This window comes from Haliaeetus albicilla, chromosome 6, assembly GCF_947461875.1.
Source record: "Haliaeetus albicilla chromosome 6, bHalAlb1.1, whole genome shotgun sequence".
Taxonomy (NCBI): Eukaryota; Metazoa; Chordata; class Aves; order Accipitriformes; family Accipitridae; genus Haliaeetus; species Haliaeetus albicilla.
Window position 1 is genome coordinate 21,989,105 of NC_091488.1, and position 23,601 is coordinate 22,012,705.

Below are 23,601 nucleotides of genomic sequence, written 5' to 3' on the forward strand. Positions count from 1 at the left end.
AGAAACCATTCTACAGGCAAGTATCATCCACATGGGCAGAGATGACTCATTTATGACCAAAACAGCCCAAGAGGGAACTTACCTCTTGTTCTTAAATTTAAGAATCATAGGTTTAGTCCTAGGTTTAATTTTCTCCTTTTCTTGAGAGGATTTGGCCCCATATCATGTACCTCTGAGAGACTGGTCTTCATCAGTTTGCTGTAATGTTTGGGTGCTCTCAACCTCTCAAACTGTTTTTCCACTCTGTCTGTCCTCCCTTTTTAGTTGGACAGAGAGGCAAAGAAACAGTACCAAATAAAGTCCTTGTTCACAGAAGAGGTGATCTTAATTCAAATCTTCGTCCTGAATCAGACGATGTATGGATCATGGATAATACTCTGACTAGAGGGCAATGAGCAAAAGGATAGCTAATAGTTTCCTTTTTAATCAAATCTTCATCACTATTCTTGCAAAAGGGAATCCAGGATTTCACACAGTTCTACCATAGCTTACATTTTTGAGTATAGCATGTATAAGCTTTGGAACAGATGTTATTTTCAGAAATATAAGCATTATCAACTCTTGCTATACAATAAAGAAGACATTTAGAAAGCAACATACTCATATACTGTTTGCAGAAAAGAAACATCATACATGGAGAATTCTGCTATTCTCAAAATACATCAGCAAAGCTACAACAATTTCAGCCCCTATATTCCTCCTGGAAATGTATTTCCACTATAAACCCTAAAAACATATGTAAAAGCAAGCAGTAATATTATTGAATTAATTATTAATGTCATAATTGTCTATATTCGTGTCTCCCTACAAACTCTCACCAAAACTTAAAAACTTTAAACTGTAAAATTATGTGTTATGTGGTGTGCCAGGTCTCATGAACTATTGCTATTTCTATGTTCTTTAGCTGCAGTTCATCCAGCTTTGGAGACTTTGTATGCTTCTTACTATGTGTATAGATCTTAGATCTTTCTGTAGATTCTGTAGGTACTATTACAATATAAGTAAATAAACAGTAAAGTTCTAAATTCACATAGTTTCTACATACAAATACTATCATGATAACTTTTTCTTTTTATACCAAGTTTTGATTATCCTCCAAAGTAAGTATTACTGCTTATTTTTTGGAAAAAGAAACATGGTGGAAATACAGCCATGTAGCATTTAGCGGCCTACAGATTGCTCTGTCTTTTCTTTTTTTTTTTTCCTTTTCTTTTCTGAATCCAATTCTTTCATAGGTTTTCTTTTTCAGAGAGATCTACAATTTTTTTTTCTTTCTGATTTTTAATATTACTTTAAAAGCTATTTTGGGCCAAGTTTAATACATTCAGCTTTGTGTAGCACTTAATTGATACTACTCTACATGAGCAACCATGTCAGAATCATTCAGTTGGCAACTCCTTCTTCTCCTAACACTGTGAACTGAAGTTTAGAGGTTAGTGTTAGCATTCTTGTCTAGAGTCATAATAAACACATGAAGAACCAAATTTGTGGATATAATCCACCAATAAATGATATGAAGTCAGACCATAGTTTGCAATTTGATGTTTTAGGTTAAATACAGGTGCTCTCTCAGCTCAACTGCATATATGTATCATATAGAAGCGAAAGGTGTTCAAAATGTAGGTTCATATCCATGAACATAAATAGCAGCAGCAGAAAATCTCATTCAGCATTTTAAATGTTATCAGATGCGCTGTTGGAACCATACATAACCAGAAGTCAAGGTAATGCAGCACCACAATGCACAGAGAGGAAAGCAATTTGTTGGGGGGGGCTTCACAGTGCATAGGGCATGTACTGTTATATTCTATCACAATATGTAGAATAATCTCCTATTTGCTTGCCACTGTCTGTATACTATCTACAACAATCTAAAGAATTCTGCTTCAAAGATTGCTGCTTGACTATATGGATTAAATAATATCTGTGACAGAATCTGCTCTTTCTCCTGAAATTGACTGAGAATTCAACTTACATAATGACTTCTGTAAACTGGGGTTTGCCAAGAAGGACCAGTCAAGGACAAAGCATTTAAAACTCAGAACCTAATAGACATGATTGAATTAGTTTCATTCAAAAACTGACATTAAACAGAATGCATAGAAAAAAGAAAGCCCTTTATGAACTGTGTCTTTTCTGGACAATATATGAAAAGATATTTATTTTTCAACAGGTCAACCCTGACTTTAAGAGAGAGGTTGAGCTAAATACTCCACTTAATCCATTCATATTCCTTCTTAGAGGTTTATTATAAACTAATAAAATATATAATGCCACTTTTCAGTTAAGTCATTATATATTTTACTCCTCATAGAAATAAAATGTTAAAAATCTCTAAGTAATACTGTTAATCTTAATAAAATGTATCTGTGACTTTTGGGACAGTTAATAAAATGTGTTAATGCAATGAAGGTGAATATGAAAAATCAAGTGTGGTTTTTTTAACAGTAAATGACAAAACACTGAAAAATACAGGGTGAACTGAACTACTATATATTATAATGTGAAAATCAAGTCTTGCAGTGATTGTCAGTGTTCTGTGAATAATTAAAAACAATAATCCAAGCTTTACATATTTATATACACTGATACTATGAAATGCAATGGATTCTATTTACACAGTGTAGTAGGTTTTTTTAAATATTAAGCAATTACATTTATAGGAAAACAATACTAAACAGACATGACAACTATATTAACCAATTTAATCAGGATTTTTTAGAAGCTGATATATTTTAAAATAGAGTATGATAATCAAGTAAAGCAAGAAGTCAATTCAACAATTTTTACTCCTTACCATTCACAATAACAATTATGTCCCGAAAGTCAATTTCTCCTCTGGCTTCCACTCTTCCTTCACATCTGTATACTCCTTCATCACTTTTATTGATGTTAAGGATTTGGAGATTATTGTTTGCTAATACTGCAAATCGATCTAGAAAGGCAAGTAAGAGATTAAGTGGTGTTAGTAAATCAAGACAACACAAGGAACACTAACTTAAATGAGTAATATTTATCTACTTTCTCTGTACAATCAGAATGCTCATTGACAAAACATTTGTCAATTTAAAAGTAAAATGTCAGATGAGAAATTTATTTTTTTCCCACTCCAAAATACATTGCCATTTCCTAAAATTCAATCTGGATTTTCCATCCATAACTTCCTATTTACTCTGAGGAGTCATCAAATCTAAGTTAAATTTATAAATTATTGCAAAATGAGTGGAATACTCATGAACACCTACACAGAATATAAAAAAGACAGAAGAGATGGAAAAAAAGACAAATTGAGCAATTTATAATAAAATAAGTAAGAAAATGCTTCTTCCCTCTCTATCTAGATTAACCAACTGTCTTTGTGCCCATTTTATGGCATTTAATAATTTCTCAGCTTGCTTGCTCTCCTTCCCTCCTCCTGTTCCTTTGCTCATTCACTATTACTCAGTCAATGATGTATCTCACCACAGTCTAACACTTCATAGAAATGGGTGCGAAGACATAATCCAAGAAACCACCCTACCTTCTGCATAGTCCAGCATAAAGTGAAATTCAATAGACTTTTTGAGTAGCTTAAGTTCATTGAAAAAAAGATTCTTAACAAATGCGCATATACTTTCCTGCACATGCAGCAGCAAAATTATAATCTGCAAGAGTAAATTGAATCTGAATTTAATTTTTCTTTCCTTTCTGTCTGAACTAGTGTATTGGGTTTACGTGGCAAGATGTTGGCAGCAGGAGGGCTGCAGGGGCAGCCTCTGTGAGGAAGGGCCAAAGGGGAGGAGGTGCTACAGGCACCAGAGCAGAGATTTCCCTGCAGCCCCAGGAGACAGCACGGTGGAGCAGATATCCACATTGCAGTCTGGGGAAGACCCCATGATGGAGCAAGTTTATCCTGAACAACTGAAGCCCATGGGAAGGACCCACGTTGGAGCTGTTATGGACTGGCCACAGCCCCCATTCCCCATCTCCCTGCAGTGCTTGGAAGGTAGAGAAGTCGGCAATAAATGAGTGAAGTTGAGCCTGGGAAAAAGGACGGGGGAGGTGTTGCTTTAATTTTGTCTTTGTGTTTCATCATCCAACTCTATTTAACTGGCAATAAATTCAACTAATTTTTGCCAATTAAAATCCGTTTTGGCTGTGCTGGTAATTGGTGAGTGATCTCCCTGTCTTTATCTCAATCCACGAGCTATTTCATCTCATTTTCTCCCCCTGTCCTGTTGAGAAGGGTAAGTAAGAGAGTGGCTGTGTGGGTACCTGAAAGCTGGCCAAGGTCAATCCACCATAACTAGTCAATATTAATGGACTCTTTTGAGAAGAATTACTTCCTGCAGTCTATCAGTGACCCTGAAGAATGATTTTAAATGGGGACCTGAACAACAACAAGCCTTTGAACAAATTAAAAGGGAGATTGTTCATGCAGTAGCCCTTGGGCCAGTCTGGGCAGGACAAGGTGTTAAAATGTGCCCTACGCCACAGCCTGGGAGAATGGCCCTACCTAGAGCCTCTGGCAGAAAGCACCTGGGGAGACCCGAGGCTGAGCCCTGGGGTTTTGGAGTCAGGGATACAGAGGATCTGAAGCTCGCTACACTCCAACTGAGAAAGAGATATTGGCAGTATACGAAGGAGTTGAGAAGTGCCTCAGAAGCAGTTGGTACTGAAGCACAGCTCCTCTTAGCACCCAATTGCTGGCGCTGGGTCGCATGTTCAAAAGGAAGGTCTGCTCTATACATCATGCAACTGATGCCACATGGAGTAAGTGGGCCACACTGATTACACAACGAACTTGAATAGGAAACCCCAGTTGCCCAGGAATTTTGGCAATTATCACAGAGTGGCCAGAAGGCAAAGATTTTGGAATATCGCCAGAGGAGGAGGTGACGCATGCTAAAGAGGCCCCTCTGTATAATAAACTCAGACAATGAGAGGCAATATGCCCTATTCACTGACAGATCCTTTCGCATTGTGGGAAAGCATCAGAGGTGGAAGGCTGCTGCATGGAGTCCTATACAATGGGTCACAGAAACTGCTGAAGGAGAAGGTGAATCGAGTCAGTTTGCAGAGGTGAAAGTCATCCAGCTTGCATTAGACATTGCTGATCAAGAAACACAGCCAGTGCTCTATCTCTGCACTGGCTCATGGATGGTGGCAAATGCCCTGTGGGGGTGGTTACAGCAATGGAAGCAAAGCAACTGGCAGTGCAGAGGCAAACCCATCTGGGCTGCTGCACTGTGGCAAGATATTGCGTCCTAGCTAGAGAATCTAGTTGTAGAAGTACATCATGTAGATGTCCACATACCAAAGATTTGGGCCACTGAAGAACATCAAAACAACCAGCAGATAGATCAGTCTGCTAAGATTGAATTGGCTCAGGTGGATCTGGACTGGCAACATAAGGGTGAATTATTTATAGCTTGGTGGGTCCATGACACCTCAGGCCATCAGGGAAGATATGCAACATATAGATAGTCTCATGATCGAGGGGTGGACTTGACCATGCACACAATTACACAAGTTAGCCATGAATGTGAAACGTGCTGCAATCAAGCAAGCCAAGCAGTTAAAGCCTCTTTGGTATGGAGGACAATGGCTGAAATATAAATATGGGGAAGCCTGGTAGATTGACTATATCACACTCCCACAAACTCACCAAGGCAAGCGCCATGTGCTTACAATGGTGGAAGCAACTACCAGATGCCTGGAAACATATCCCGTGTCCCACGCCACTGCCCAGAACACTATCCTGGGCCTTGAAAAGCAAGTCTTGTGGCCATATGGCACCCCAGAAAGAATTGAGTCAGACAATGGGAATCATTTCCGAAACAACCTCATAGACACCTGGGCCAAAGAGCATAGCATGAAGTGGGTGTATCACATTCCCTATCATGCACCAGCCTCTGGGAAAATTGAATGATACAATGGACTGCTAAAGACTACACTGAGAGCAATGGGGGGTGGAACGTTCAAACATTGGGGCACATATTTAGCAAAGGCTACCTGGTTAGTTAACACTTGATCTACCAATCAAGCTGGCCCTGCCCAATCAAAACTTTTACGCACTGTAGAAGGGGATAAAGTCCCTGTAGTGCACATAAAGAATATGTTAGGGAAGACAGTCTGGGTCACTCCTGCCTCAGGCAAAGGCAAACTCATTTGTGGGATTGCTTTTGCTCAAGGACATTGGTGATGGACTCACATGTGGGAAAATAACTGAAGATTGGTGAGGAGAATTGTAAACATGCTCAAGTGACATGCAGCTGGGGTGTCAAAAAAACCCATATATATACTAATTGTTGTTTGGTCTTGTGTACTTGACAAGTAGAACATCTGTATTTAGATAACATAGGCCTGTGATAGACTCAGAGGCACCCTATCGAACAAGCTTGAGATTCCTGCCCTAAAGTGGGAAAGATCAAAGCACAGTGGAAAATTATGCCTGTGAAAATCTCTGATATACAGGTGAAAGCAGCAGGTTTGAAATCTCTCTCTCCAGCAAGGACTGAGCTCTGCGGTACCTGCATTCCCACTTGTGTGCCTCTGCCTGGGTGCTGCCTTGGAGATCTCCCGGTTAGCAAGGTAATGAGAATAAATTTACTCTTTGCATTTCATCCGTGGTTTTGTGGTTGTTCCTGCATCCTGCCTACATTGGCTCACACACAGGTACTATGGAACACTGTGCTGGTTTTGGCTGGGATAGAGTTAATTTTCTTCATAGTAGCTGGTATGGGGCTACATTCTGGATTTGTGCTGGAAACAGTGTTGATAACACAGGGATGTTTTTGTTATTGCTGAGCAGTGCTTACACAGAGTCAAGGCCTTTTCTGCTTCTCACCCCACCCCACCAGTGAGGGGGCTGGGGGTGCACAAGGAGTTGGAAGGGGACATAGCTGGGACAGCTGACCCCAACTGACCAAAGGGATTTTCCATAACATATGACATCATACTCAGCATATAAAGCTGGGGGAAGAAGGAAGGGGGGAACATTCAGAGTGATGGCATTTGTCTTCCCAAGTAACCATTATGCGTGATGGAGCGCTGCTTTCCTGGATGTGACCGAACACCTGCTTGCCAATGGGAAGTGGTGAATGAATTCCTTGGTTTGCTTTGCTTGCACGCAGGGCTTTTGCTTTACTTATTAAATTGTCTTTATCTCGACCCACAAGTTTTCTCACTTTTACTCTTCCGATTCTCTCCCCAAACCCAACGCAGGGTGAGTGAGTGAGCAGCTGGGTGGTGCTTAGTTGCCAACTGGGGTTAAACTATGACAAACACTCAGGAGGTTCAAAGCAGTAGAATAAACTAGTAATACAACATAATACTTAGAGATGGTGTGCACACAGATAAAGTTCATTGTACCATAGATATTCTAATAAAAATTGTGTCCTATCCTAAACAGATTATATTTGGAGGATGTGGACAGTGACTGGGCATTACAGTCCTCCAGATCATCACTCTATTTTCTGGAGTCAGCTCACTCAACTTCAAATGCCTAATTCAGAAGAACAGTCATGCCACCTTCAGTCAAATCAGTGATATGGATGGCAAGAGGGATCGCTTATGTCTTTTCAGTGCCTTATAATTAGAGCTTGAGCAATTTTTGGCTTATGGTTTCCAAATTTTCATATGTTCTAGGCTATGTACCAGACTATGACCCACAATGTCTAAAAAAAGGTTAGGCACAGCTGTTCTATCTAAGACTAGGACATGACTAAAGACCTGTTGAAGAAAAAAAATCAAAACTTTAGGCAAAAGCTGAAGACCAAGACTTCTATTAAATATGTCCCTCATAAAACTAAACCAGTCATTCTCTATGGGGGGACTGTAATTTTTTCTTCTAGACCAAATGTAAACACAGCATGTTAACCACCTTAAAGCTAACACTCACCTTTGCACATCAGTTTACACAAATACATTTAAATGGTCTACATTAGGTCTGTAGAACAACGGCACCACATTTTCCACTACTGTAATTAGAGCTGTGCAAACTACTGACTTGAAGTGGGAAAGCTAGCTCTCAGGAACTATGCTACACTGAGGAAGCAGCAGAACTGGATTGCCGCAGCCTACCCAATGTGATCTAGAGGGTTAGTCTGGCTCATTTGAAGTCTGTCTTATCTAATCTTTCAGAATAAGAGGGAATGCTTTTTTATGGACCACATCAATCATAAGATAACATGCAGTTCCCTAGAATTGTAACTAGATGGATTTTCAAAAAGTAAATTCTAAGTTTTCCAGAGCCTTTTATCTCATATAAATTGTGGTCTTGAAGAGAATAAATTTACAAACTAAAAATAACTACAAGGGAAAAAAAACCCTAATAGAATTGCATACTTGAGAATATAAAACAATAAAATATACCAAAGCATACAGAAAACATGAGGGATGCACCAGTCCCCAATACTTTCTATCCAGTTGTATACAAGATACATTTTTCAACATGCATTATAGTTACATACTACTCCTATACTATGTTTATAGAAAATTGTTAATCTGATAGTGGAATTCTGACATACCTTAATGATTTGAGCAGTGACAGAATAAAACATGCATATTTATACAGACAATGGGTAATATATATGTAGCATATTTGTATTAAAAGGGGCAGCTAACCTTCTTCTGAAGTCAACTCCAAACATAAACTAATATACAAATGTCTGTACATAAAATTTCTATATTTGCTTTAAGCAATGTGGAATGAGTCGTATGTAATGTCCTTTGAAGCCCCAGAATTGTGCAAAAACAGAGCGAGTCACTTACAACTCCAGATAAGAACTGATCAGTGAAAACAATCCCATTCACTTTTATAGCTAGTAAAATGTCCCTGACTCCCATACAATGGAATTATGAGTCACGACAATTCAGCTTTTGATAACAATAGAGAAAAGATCAGAACATTCCCAGAAAATGATGCTTTATATATTGTCCTATTAAATCTTAACATAAGACCAGACAGACTTTTGGAGGTCATTATTCACCTAGGTTTGTTTTGTTTGTTTTTTATTTTGCCAAAGAATGAAGGACAGCCACTCCCACAGTTTTTTCTTACATCTTTGTTTGTAGAACTCAAAAGAGAATATAAATCCTAGGATGATCTAGCAATGGAGCACATAAGGTTTTGGGAACATACAGAAACTAATTCAGAATGGTGAGAGGCTATTTCACCTATAGCTATTTCAGCTATGGACTTACTACACAGGAAAAAATTTTAAATATTCACTTCTGATTTTGTGCACAGGCCTTCTGGGAGAAGAAATCAGCTTTCTGTTCAAATGGAACATACAAATATACATACTAGTAAGTGTCAAGAATTTCCAAAACTGAAATAGTCAAAAGCCTGTACTGCAAAAATCCTGCTAGTTGTAACACATACAACAGAAGAATGGTCAAGAATATAACAGAAAAGCCATGAAATTAAAGCAATGACATTATCTCATTTCTTCCTATTATGCCAATGCTAGAATGCTTAAAATAGAAGCTGCTTTCTCATGCCCCCCAAATAAACTGCAATATACAATTCAGTTTGGATAGGAAATTATTCAGTAATTTAGCTTACTATGAACTAGAACCCAACAAGAATAGATACTTCTTTTTTTAATAGGTACCATTTAAAATATGACAGAAGAATTTGATGTTATCTAATTTTAAATTATGCAAATAGGTTACAGGTACTGATCGTTCATTGGAGATTTTGAAGCTGGAAATGTAACATGAAATTAAGTCTTTTGATTTCTCAAGGCATGAAAAAAATTTCTTAATTGCAAGACTTTGGGTATACTCTTTTTCCACCTGCATTATAAAGCCATATATACATAGCCAAAACTCACCATGTTCACAATGTCTTATTTTTACATGATTTAAAACGTTGCTTCCTCCCATGCGTGACTGCAGTCTTATTTGGATACTACTGTAGATCAGAACATAAGGAAGGTATTCTGCTATTTAAATTAAAACTTGTTTCTATCATTGTACTTTTTCACATTGTAAGCATTATGAGACAAGTTCATGCATTGAAATTCAAAACCTCAGAATTTTCAAAATGTATGATTTTGAAAAAGAAAGGAATAGTTGCTTTATTTCCTTTGCTAATCCTACAGCATCCAGATTGATTAGAAAAGCAAATAAAATGGCAATAATAAAAAATTTTGAGAGAGATCTTTGAGGCAGTTTTACTTCATCAAGCTGAGCTGCATCCTTGAAAAAGACTTTTTGCTACATTGCCAAATCTTGTTTTGTTTTCAGAGTTCTTATTTTTCAAAATCCTCTCTGTCTCACCTACATTCACTGTTTAATGATATATATTAAAATTTCAACCCATTTTTTCTAAGGGTAGAAGTTTGCTATTTCTTCTTAGTCCTTGTGTCTAGATGACAGAAGGGATAGGATATACTAAATAAGAAAGGAGTTTAATCAAAACTTTCTTTCATAAGGGAGAGGAGTCTGCCAGAGTCCGGAAACATCAAACAAGCTTCCCCCCCCCGGCCCCCAGCAATTGCTCCACATTTGTTTATGTGATTGCATAAGAGACCAAATATAACTTTTCATTTTCATTTTGAAATAAAAATATTTAATTTCTAATGAACCAGAATTTTAAGCGCATACACTACAACCTTGAGTTTTAGTACATGCAGAGATAAAAACTGATGACAAGCTGGATAAGCTGGTTCACCAGCAATGGTAGTTCCATTTCCAGAAAATGTGGAAGGTCCTGTTTTCCACAAAGGCAAAGAAGACTACTGAGACAGCAATGAAAAAATGGTTCACAGTTTTTGACAGGGTAAACCAAATAAATTCTATATGCCTAATTAATTGTCTTTCTACAGGCTTAGAACTTGCATTTGGGGAAGGTGAGATTCATCTTCACATAACTTTATCAGCCTAGCTGTTAGGAAATCTAGCCTAAGCAAATCACCTATATCCCCAGTTGTTTGTAACTCAAAAGATAACTTACAGTCATACAAGTAAACTCTCACAGAAGTGCAAAAAGCCTATCCACCCAGGATTCTCTGAGCTACTGTGCAAGTATACCACAGTCAATTCAGTGTTTGGTCAGTGTCACAGCTTTGTGCGGACAGTGAAGTTTACCTCTGTGTGTTTTAAAAGTGTGTTTAACTCCTACATACAAGGCAGCCCAGGAAGAGCTCCTGCGAAGGAGCTCCCAGCAATCTTTTGGTCATTTGGACCCTCATGTTACATCTAGCCAAAATTCCCAACTGGAAAAAATGACACATGAAGGAAACCATTGCATACGGGTTCTCTATAGACCACAAAACCTCGTTAAATTCTACTTAAGCTGATGGATTAATCAAAATCGATCCTCCACTGTAATGTCATTAGCCTTCTTTTGCAATACTATTTTAAAATTAGTTAGAATGTATAACTTAAAGAGTTACCAAAATACTAACTGTCAGCAATAGTTGTGACTTCCTCATTCCGATACAACCAGCTGACAATGGGAGCAGGTGAACTAGTAACACGGCAAACAACTTCTGCATCTTCTCCCTGCCTGAACTCTTGTGGAGATACTATGTCTCGGAAAGTGAGCTTTTCTGAAAAGGAAGAAAACAGAATATAGTAAGTGTCTTCCAATTCACTTAGCATTAAAATTATATGTGACACCAAATCAGATAAAGATGATTATTAAGCCTTCTCATTGTGAAAATACAGAATTATTTCCATAATAATTTTTCCCAGATAAAACTCGAATGGTCCTGGACACATGACTTCTACTCTGTCTGTGGAAATAATTTTACAATCATTTTGCATTATGAAAATCTTTCTTTTATTTATATAAACTGAGCATGTTTTATAAGTATATTTTTCATTGTTTTCGATGTTCTAGAGCCCAGTTTTGAAACTCTAGGTGTTTAGAGGCTTATATATTCATGTTAATAGTCTATTTACTCTCTTGTGTGTTTTATTCCTCATGTTGTTATTATTGCATTAAAACCTCATGATTTTATTTCATCAAAACTTCCATCAAAACCACCAATTTTATTTGGAAATGTCTTATTAAAAAGGTGGAACTTTAGCCTCACTGACTGTGAAAAAACATCAGCTGAGCAAAACACAAAATCTTAAAAGTGAGTGGGAAACTATGTGGGAAAAATTAAATAATATTAAGTCATAAGAAATTGTAGCATTTTTTTGAGGAAATAACAAAATCTTTTTAGACCTGATGAGGCTTTTATTTTTTCCAACCCAAATAACCAAACTTGATATTTAATTTTGTTAATGGGTTCAGTAAGTTCAGTATTATTAGAATTTAGTGTTTTAAGTCCAAGACATCATTAATCCATGATCTCATACAAGTTCTAATGCAGAAACCAATTGCCTGACAAAAAATTCTGGAAGAATTTCTTGCACACAGAAAAACAAACCTATCTAGGTTCTCTAGGATCAAAGACTGCTAATCACATTTCAGAGGATACTTTGGAGAACATACGTCAGAGATGCAACTCTACCTCCAACTTTTTGTATTGATACAAGTGCAGACTCAAATAATCCACATAGTTCCCACAGCAAAGGGACCACACTTATGTTATATACATCTCTAATATACTTTTACAAAATACTTGTATAAAATGTTTGAAGTATTTGACCATATGTAAGTCAGAAAAAAAAATTTTACAGACATCAGTGAGTGCTGAACCAGACCCTAGGAGTACAGTGCATCATGCTTTTTCCTTACAATACATCACAAATACCAATAATGAAACTTTTATATGTCAGTTCCCATAAACCTTCACATTTCTTGTGTAGATCTTTGGGTTTACCTAACGTCAGAATTATTAAAATTACCACATGGAAGCACTTCAGAAGGTTTCGATTTTGCTCAGCAGTCTGCTAATGGAGTGACTGGCAGTTTTAAGCATACAAATGAATTCCACAAAACTTGAAATCCTTTGAACTGCCAGCTTTCAAGCCATCATGTAATCTCTTGTAACTGCGATCACCATTTTAATTGTTGTTTTATCAATAGATTTTTTTTAAATTGTATGTCTTTTGTTATCTGAGTTGTCTGTACCTTTCAGAAGCAGTGCTTTATGATTCTACTCTGTATTTTCAGTCTCATTGCAGTTCCTCAGTACTCAGACCATCCACAACAAATTTTTTAATGAATATTAAAAAACTATTCTCCAATGAAATTAGAGAATAACTCAGCTGAAAGGCTGCTAGCATGTGTCCCACCCTTTCAATAAAGACCTTGCTTTGTACCTTCACTGTGTACTTGTTTAATATAGTGCTTGTAGACATTTTTGATTGATCTAAAAGAGTACAGTACAATGTAAAGTTATTGTAAAAAGTTATTGTTATTAAAGTTATATGTAAAAAAAACCACCCAACCTCTCAGAGAATCTTTTACCACAATAGAATGTATTTACTTTTCAAATATACTCCTCAATTAGTTGTTTGCAATTGAAATGAATTTTGGTTGCTTATCACATTAAGCTTCAATGCTTTATGACAAAATTCCATTGTAAGGCCAAGAATAGGAAAAGACTGACATAAAAATAACTAATTCAGTCTAAAATCCACTTTTTTTAATGACATATATTACACTTCCTGGACTTTTATTTATGCACATATTTGTAATAGGTTGTAGATGTATTTGTAAAAGAATTAGGCTGACATAACTTTTTTTCATATTTCCTCTTTTCCATAAGGGGCATACAGTGCACCCTCATAAGATGGCATTCTAATATACAAAGGAAAAGTGATCTACAATATTACAAAGTGGCCATGCATTTCATTTAAGTCTTCGCCATAATATCTATTAACTAAAGTCCAGGAGATGCAATTATTTGGAAGATAAAATTCAGAGCCTAGGAAGATATTTTGATAGGCTTTACTTTCTCAATAGCAGTGGGCTTTAAAACATAGTCTTTCATTTATTAATTGATAATATTTTACTTACGATAAATTTCTAAAACAACTGTAGCTTCTTGAGTTTGTCCTTTAGTATCGGTTGCTTGACACCGATATATACCAGCATCTTCTATATCTGCATTATAAATGGTTAGACGTGATCGAACACCTTCTTTCTGAACAACCACTCTTTGACTAGAAACAATCTTCTCTCCTTGTGGATTGTACCAATCTATGTTGTCAGGCTCACCAATGGCTACAAACAAAACCAAAAACCAATTCAATGTTAGAAGTTCAGGTAGACATTATGCAACATATATGCCTACCCAGTGCACAATGTCTATGCAATGTCAGAGAATTGCTAAATTATGAGAGTTGTGAGAAAGTCTGTAGAAAGACAAGCAAGGCAAAACTACAGGCAGATGTTATCCTGGCTCAACAATCATACTAGTAGCTCAAGGGTTCAAGAGGGAAAAAAATAAACACAGAAAGGTATAAAGTCTTAAAGGAAAGAAACAGGCTGTTCAGCAGCCACTGGATCAACAGGTCAAGTCATCAGTCAGTTGTGTTATCAGTATAGTCAGGCCATGTGTCATTGTCAACGGAAGATGGCAACTCAGCAACATCAAGAATCCACATCGGGTAGCTGCAAATGCAAACTCTTCTCCTCCTGACTTGTATCTGCTTCACTAGAAAAGACTCTTTGGATGTCTCATTGGGTTGGAGAGGATACTAAAGCTTAGCTTAGTATCTTATTTAACTCCTTAGTTTAGAATATAGTGAAAATATTTTAACTAAAGAAGCATCCTAACAGATATAAACTACCTGATATAGACAATTCAAACTGATTGATTCAGAGCCTGAAATGACTAGTTCCTAGACTGGAAATGTGAAGCCAGTGAAAATCTACTATTTATTGCAATTCTCACAAGTCAATGTGAATATACAAAAAATATGCTAATTTAAGTTAATCTTGTGATCAATTAATTCAGTTTCAAATTATGTAGAAGGTTCAAAATGTAACAAAAAATACATAGCTATAAGTAAAATGAATACATACCTGTGCATGTGAAGAACTTGGATTCACCCACACTGAGCTCAACTTTGCTAAGTGAAATTGTAACTTGAAGTAGAGCTGAAAAATATAAAGAAGGTTGTGAATGCATTTTGGCATTTATCAGTTTAAATTTTATATTTTCAGGTTTTGTATTTTCTTATCTTATACTATAGAACCTCTTGAACAAATCTGAAAAGTTTCAGCTAAGCACTGTATCTTTTGAACTGGAGTATATATAGAGGTGGAAAAAACAATAAAAATAAAGGGAAGATGTTACACAAAGGATAACAGCCTCATATGCTAAAACTGAGGACAAAATTAAAGGAAGAAAGAAAAAGGCATAAAAATACACATGAACATAAAACCAAAAACTCAATGAGAATAAGGTGACTGGGAATACTCAGCATAGACTGACCAAGGCTAAATCATGCCTGACCAACCCCACTGCCTTCTAGGATAAAATGATTAGTTTTGTGGATAAGGGAAGAACAGTGGGTGGCAATTACCTTGACTTTACCAAGGTTCTTGACACTGCCTCCCACGATATTCTCGTATTCAAGTGTATTTGGTGTAAATAGCAAGGTTTTGGTAGCAGGGGATGGTTGCAGGGGTGACTTCTGTGGGAGGGAGGTGGGGGTGGCACTGTGATGGACACAGGCAGTTCTAGCTGTCTCTACAATGGACCCACTGCAGGACGCAGCTAAGACAGTTGGAGGAGTTTGTGGCACATCTTAGAACACCATGACAGAGGAAAAAGAAGGCCAGAGCAATAGGAGGTGCTCCATGGCACAGTTGGTAACACCCCTGAAGGGACTGTGGCCCATGCATAAGCCCCTGCTAGAGCAACTATACCCCCAAGAGGATTGTGGCCTGTGGATAACTGACAATAGAACAGAGGAAATGAGTTACTCAGAAGGAGCAATTGAAGAAAAGAGTGAGAAAGAAGGAATGGCAGAAAGAAACCCCTATGTTCTCACCCCAACCTCCTGCATGACCCATCACCTCACTGAAAGGACTGAGCATAACCTTCATTGATGGTGACAAAAAGTGGAGTGGAGACTAGGAACGGGGAAGGAGAGGTGTCTGGATCCTGGGAATGGGGAAGAAAGGTGTTTTCCCTAAGTGTTTAAGTACTTGTTTTCTTTGTTTCCCACTACTTAAATCAGTAATTAAATGTTTATATTAATGGTTGATAAATAAAGTTAAATTCCCCAGCTAGAATCTGTTTTGCCCACAACAGTAATTTGCCAGTGATTTTCCTCTCTTTACCTTGACCCATGAGTTTTCTCACTCCCAGTCTTCCTATTTTCATCCCTGTCTTGCTGGGGGTTGAGGCAAATGAGCAAGTGGCTGTGTGGGTGCTTGGCCCAACCCACCACATCAAGTTAGGGTGTTACAGTTTGGATGAGTGGACAGCTAGGCTGATAAAAAACCTGTTGGATGGTTAGGCTTAGAAAGCAATGGCTAATGGGTCATACTCTACCTGGAGACCAGTAACAAGTGGGGTACTGTAGGATTCTGTCCTGGGATCCGTCCTATTTAATACCTTTATGAATGACATGAAGGAGGTCATTGACCTAAAGACACTGGAAGAATTTATCAACACAAACACCGTAATAGTCAATGACGATACATGCTAAATTCTGCACCTGGGGGGGAATAACCTGTTGGGAGTCATACAACCAGTGAGAAGAGGCTGGGGGGAGCTAAGCTTGTTCAATCTGCAGAAGAGAGAGCTGCAGCGGAACCTGCAGAAGAGAGAGCTGCAGCGGAACCTAACAGCCAGCCATCCACACCTATGGGGAATTCATCAAGAAGATGGAGCCAGGCTCTTCACAGTGGTATATGGCAGACAGACAAAAGACAAGTTGGAACAAGAGAGGTTCAGGTTAAGCATAAGGAAAAACTTTTTCATGATGCAGACAGCCAGACAGTAGAGCAGATTGCCCAGAAAGATTATTCAGTCTTGGTTATTTCAGTTTTCAAAAGCTCACTGGATAAAGCCTTGAACAATCTGGCCTATCTTTGTAACTGACCCTGCTTTGAGCAGGAGGTTGGACTAGAGACCTTCATAAGTCCCTTCCACTTTGAACTATCTTATTGTCCCACGACCCCATGAATAACCTACCCAACACAGCCAGTATTATTGATGAAGGGCTTATTTTTGCAAAATAACTATGTACTCTTCAATAATCACAATTCCAGCATTATCATCATCCTGAGTAGCTGCAGCTCTTTAATATCCATTACCTTACAAGATTGGACAATAACAAGGATGAAGTCAGTCATGTTAATTTCAAGTTCTAATCAAGACAGAAAAAGTCAGACAAAAAAAGGACTCATTTTTTAGAGAGGAAAGTAATCTAAATTTTCATTCAGTAATTTACATAGTAGGGAACTGGGGTGTATCTGAAGGTTAAAAATTATTGTTTCAACAGTCTAGTGGTTTCAGTCTTGAAATATAATAATTATGGTCTATTCTGTGTATGTGGAAATATTTCACCTTTTTGAAAACTGCAAAACAAGGGTACACTGAATGTCCCAATCTCAGTAGACTCCTTTTATATAATTAGTACGAAGGCCCAACAAGACAAACATCTCTAGAGGTGGGGAGTATTACACTCCAAACTAACTTTTAGTGTGAGAAATTTTACCCATGTATATGTTAGAACTCTAAAACCTGCTAAAAACCACAATGATTTGGTTCTGTTGATAGTAAAAATTAAAAAAAAATGATGAGCACAGAAAAAATCATTACCTAAGTAGTATTCCATACATATTAATGTGACAATTATTATGATTAAGAGAAAACCATCATGAAATAGATTTGCTATTAACTGATGTACTTTCATGTAATCAGCCTGGATAAGCAAGAATTAGACCAGATTTGATTTTTTTCAATAGTCACATTAAAAGGAAAACTAAAGATTACTTCGGTATCAGTCTGCCAAAATAAATTTAAGAGAATTGGGTATTTTGTACCAAAAAAAACCCCAACCAAACTTAAATATCTGTGTGGTAAATAACATTTTTCATCAGATGTCCTGTATTGTGGATACTCTTCCTGAGGAGATCATCATGATTGAACTTATGAGGTTTTTTAAAATTATTATTAATATTTTATACCCTGTCCCCCATAAGAAAATAGCTAAGAAGAAAAAAACACAAAAAGCCCCCAAGAACACATCCTACTTCAGGCAAAACTAAATATCTGTGTGTACTCTGTTTGCTAACATCAAAACTTGTCAGTCCATAAAGACTGTCAGGAAGAGGGCATGACTGCCTAGAGGTCAGGAAGAAACTGAAGTGGACTGTAAAAATGTTGAATCTAGTACCAGAGCAGTTACTAGTACCATCATCACTGCAATAGCAAGGAACACAGTGAAGACTCCTTCAGAACACATGCATAGCACTGACACAGAAAGAGACTAATGTGCTTATTCTCATCTATGGTCTTTACATCCATGGTACCAGAAGCAAAGGACAAGCTTAAGTGTAGAAAAGGAAATAAGTTTCAGACAAAGTTTTATTTTTGTTGCAATAAGCATCAAGGAGTAATAATCATCTAGAAGGCTATTCAAAGCCTTACTTCTTTATTTACCTGTCAGGGTAAGCTTCACTTTAACCGCAGGACATATAACTGCTGGCTGGAAATCAAGGTACTAATAAATTCAGAAGTTGGTGAATTTCAAGGGATTAGAGCCCAGATGTTCATTTCAAATTGTAGACTCACTTTTTAGGTCCTATGCCACCACTGCTCTGGTGTAATATTTTTTTATAGAGTTTGTAGTCTTGTTGAGTTGCTTCAGAAATATATACATCAGCATTTCAGCAGTATTGCTTCAAGGACAATTTCATTGCTCAGTTCCAATAACTGTAATAACTGATGTTAAACTATGTAAATGCAATAGATTAAGTAATAAATGTCAGGTAGAATGTAAGGAACTGCACGGTAAGAAGGGAAAAGCAAAGTTAGAGAATATTTTTCTTTCATCAATGAAATAGATATTTGAGTCTAACACAGTTTTGGCAAAGGGCCAAACTCCATCTAAAATTCTTAGCATAAGTACAATTATAAACTCCGTGCAGACATGTTAGCTACATCTCTGAAACCAAAAAGAAATCATATTTTCTACATATGGTAATTTAATTTTTACAAAATAGAAAAATATAAGACCATCTGTCCAATTTTTCCAGTCTTATCGTTTTCTTAGCTCTGCTTCATGTAAATAGAAAAATATTACTTTATGCAAGCTAGAATGAAAAAAATATTGCCCAAGTGATTAATCTAGCAATCTGTGCTTATTAGGTAGTCAGGCAAATAGTCCAGTATTAAGATAGGAAAAGGTTCACTCATTACTTATCGAAAGTAAAATATTGCAAAGAGACAACACATCCAGAAAGTTTTACATTAATTCCAAAGTTATTTCAAGAAGAACTACATAGATGCTTAGGTTATTATAAGCTCCAATGAAGACTGCGTGCAATGCACATGCAATTCAAGTTATTGCTGTACACTAACAGCTAATGGATTAATATAAAAGGAAGATGTTTGTACCAGACCAGCTTGAAGGTCTTTGAATACACAGGTGAATGCTTATTTTACCAGGTCAGTGAAGAAGTTCCAAAAATTCAAGTCAGTAGAGGTTGTGTCTAGCTATGTTAAACCAAGCCAGATATGAATAGTAGCTTTTTGATAGATCTGACAAAATACTGCCTTTTTGCATGTTTCCAAGAATATTACCTGCCTAGCTATAAATTAAAACAAAACAAAACAATTTAAAAAAGGCAAGATCTAGAAGATCTCTTCAGGTAGAAGACTGTGGAGCGCAATGCTACTGTAGTATAGCCATTCTGGGAAAAAGTGAAGTTAGTCAGGGCTTTACTTAGTCTTCAGTACATGTGCAATTTTATAGCAAAAAAAGCACTATCAGCACTAGGTGATATGACCAATCCCTTCCCTTTTGTTCATAGTCATCATAAAAGAATTATTATCAGCTGTACTACACTAAAAGGATTCTGTTGAATTATTTCTTAATGGGTTTAAAAATCAGTTAGGAAGATAAGTAAGAAAAGCAATAAGAGGTCCGTTTGTTCTGTTAAATATGGAGACAGATGACTCTATTCATAAGACCTAATATTTAGTAGACTAATTGATTTCAGTCCCATTTGCAGTAGTATCCTTCACATTTCAGAACAAGCATCACAAAACTGTCCTAGCTCTGTCTACATAGATGATTACCTAATGCTACAGAAGTGAGGTGTCATCAGTCAGAGCTTAGAAAAAGTGTAAGTCACTCGCATATGTACTTCTATTGTCACTTAGCAATATATTAAAATACGTTAAATGTGTATGCTATACAAATGGACATTTAAAACATATTTATAAGATACATAATATACTAAAAAGGAAAAAGAGACAATATTTGAAAAAAATCTGAAAAATATTGGGTAAAGCTCTGCTCTAACTAGTAACTCCATCCAGCAACTTCTTGATAATTCCATTTATTAAAAAAAGCACCCAAACACTCAAAAAGCCTGAAAAGCTTCCTTTTGGTTTTATTGAAAAGTATGACACCAGGAAGATACCAAAACCATAGCATATTCTACCCCAGTTTCCACAATGTAAATTTTGTACAATATTGTTGAACAACAATTGAACAGTTTTATTCTACATCAATAGATCTGAATACATTTTAGAATTTACTTTTGAGCCATGAGACAGCACTCTATTATGGAGGGGTCTTTCTAAATCTGTTGGCCTTCAAACTCACCAAAAGGGAGAGGGTAACATGAAGGCAGTAAAAAGGAAAGGATACAGCTATTAAGATAAAACAAGACATGGCTTGGGATCGACATGGAACTAAGGAGAGGAGTGATAGCTACAAAAGCTAATTAGGATGGCTTTGGCAGCAGCTTCTAAGAAAAACAAGTAGATTGCAAGATATAGCCGAGAGGACTGTATTCTTTGTGAAGGTCCTAATTCTGTTTAGCATAAGTTCTCTGACCATAGTTATAGCCTAGGCTATATGGTTTGTATGCTTTGACTTCACGTAGCAAGTAAACTTGGGTGATGTGGTTTTGCTTTCAGTAATGATTACACCAGTGTTTAATATTTAATATGCTTAGAAAAGTTGGCTTTGTTATTCTTGAGCATGAATAAATTACTAAGTTTTTAACTGGTATCAAATTCAGTCGCAGAATAACTATTAACCCAGTTAATCTTTTTTCCCTTTATTATGCAGGCTTCTGAGAATATTCTGTTTAAATCCACTGATTCCCAGATAAAAATGAATGGGCTTTGAATGAAAATTACACTAAGACAATCCTTACAGAAACAGATCCTCTCTTAAATTTCAGTATTTTCTAGTTTTAATATACTTTGAAACACCAAAAAGGGTGCTTTATTTTGTTTTTAAACAGTATACTTCACATCTATATGGACTCCTAAGATGAAATGAGGAAACAAATTGTTAAATGTACACTGAACTTGTGAAGTGTCAGACAATTCAAGGGCATTTTATTTTAAGGCTAATGCTTTCTTAGGTTCTTTTTAAAAATCTCAATCAGTTAATTTATTTCAACTATTAAGTCAGCAAAGTCAGAAATACAAAAGCATTATACAATCCATTAAGTTACAGTTCTGATTTGAGCTATTTCCATGAGTGATCAATCAGGAACCATATACCTCTGCCCTAAAGAATTCCCTTAAGACAACAGAACAAAATAGAGCTGAATTAAGTCTGTTAAGCTGTTTGCACTCAAGAGATGGAATCACCCAGTGGAAATAATGTTCAGAAACATCTTACATCACCTAAGGTACTATTTTTTTTCCTACAGACAATGAAGATGACTCCAACACTGTAGACCTTTGAAGAAGGAATGGCATGCAGTCAGAAGTTACACAAAAGATGACCATTAAAGGTAATGACATCATTACTAAAATTATCATCATTAAACAGCAAATCCACAAAAAATGCTAGAAAAAAATAGGATTTTACCACATACTGTCACATCTCTTTTCTATTTAAGTGATTTGTCTATGGGGAAGAAATCCTATCATCTGCATACCCACTGAAAAAGAGATGATGTTCTTGTTGAGCTTGTAAAGTCTTTGAGACTTACAGTATTTAAAGACACCTAATACATTTGTAATCCTTTGGGAATAAAAAAAATGCTAAAGAATAATTTTTTTTCTCTGTGTGTGGGAACCTACAGTGAAAATTTAATCCTAACAGCCTATTCAAATGTAACTCACTCAACATTTTATCATTTAAGTATACTTTTAGATTTTTTCCTCAATTTGTTTTAGCAGTTTAATGAACTATGTAAAGTTTTCTATTCAGACAGTATTCTAACATCCTTTAAGCACTATAACATTATAGTCTTTTTTTTTCTTTTTTCTTAAGAATAAATATATATTAACTGGCCTAATGATAGCCTGTCTTCCATTCAGTGGCCTTGAATGCTTGCCTGCAAATTTTTTTAGAGAAATATCTGAAGGAAAAACTGCATCTGCAAAGCCAATAAACAAAAATTTAAACTCTGAGGAGGCTGGTTATTTTTCAACTTTGTAGTGAGCAGGCTACTACTAAATCATAAAGGATAACTTCTCCAGGGTATGACAGTACTGAGAGATGTTAGTTATATTTTTAATTGCTTGATATCAAGTTTCATGATTAATTAAGTAGTTCAGTATAACTGAGCTTTCCATTTCATCACATTAGCATTAATTTGGATTTGTCAGTAGGAAACACAGTCCTGATATAAAGTTCTAAAGTTTTACTGGATTCATTATGGATTCCTTGTTGAATTTCTGTCTTACAGAATACAGAGGTTTTTATTTTTAAGTAGACAAAACAGTCTTTGTGTCATCATGAATTCAGTTCCTACATCTGTTGAAGTGTCATTTTCCCTGATGAGAAGAACTAGAAGTCACAAGAAATTCAAACTACCTTCTGGGGCATAACAGATATTATAGGGGTGAAATGCATGATGCAAGAGAACCAACACGATCCAGTTTTGTGCAACAATGGCACAAATAGTGAAGCATAGTCAGAATATCCTCTGTTAAATATTCTCTTCTATTACACTTGCAGCAGAAACAGTAAAATAGATAAACTATTAATATTTGAGCAGAGACAGTATACAACTATAAAAGAGGACATTGCTTAAACAAAGTCTGCTTGTTACAACTTTATTCAGAAGACTTATCTCAAACAGAAGTTACTCACTACTGCCCCCCCCCCAAACTCAAGCAAACTATAGTTTAGAAATAAACATATAAATATAAACATTGTGAGTTTTATTGAGATTTCCAGGTAGGCTGACATTGGGAGCTCAGTTCTCTCAAAACTTAAGAGATCGGATAATGATGTAAATATTTAAATATAGATTGACATGTCCAACCTTATTCAGATATTTTAAAGAATATTTAATCAATATTTAATCCATATGTACATTTTCTAATTATGCCTTAGAAGCTTATAACAGAAAATCAAGATTAAAAGATAACCAAACTTAAAAAAGAAAACCAATCAAGAAATCTAACTTTATTCACTTAAAGTCTGGTTTTGGCAAGAAAGACTTTCTGTAAGTGAAAGGCATGAACTTTGGAGGACTTTAGCTATGAAATGGGTTCTGTCAGGCATGACATGATGCAGATATTTAATTCTATTTAA

The 23,601-nt window shown here is 36.3% G+C and overlaps 1 protein-coding gene across 1 annotated transcript in view; it reads right to left on the reverse strand.

Annotated features, from left to right (window-relative positions):
* The window catches only part of NCAM2 (neural cell adhesion molecule 2), a 332,637-nt gene that overhangs the window by 140,873 nt on the left and 168,163 nt on the right, over nt 1-23,601 (reverse strand). Inside the window, exons 2-5 of the mRNA XM_069785318.1 lie at nt 14,924-14,998; nt 13,913-14,119; nt 11,400-11,543; nt 2,798-2,935 (exon numbers count right to left, since the gene is read on the reverse strand). Of these exons, the coding sequence (XP_069641419.1) occupies nt 2,798-2,935; nt 11,400-11,543; nt 13,913-14,119; nt 14,924-14,998 (564 nt within the window). The remainder of the gene's footprint in view (nt 1-2,797; nt 2,936-11,399; nt 11,544-13,912; nt 14,120-14,923; nt 14,999-23,601) is intronic.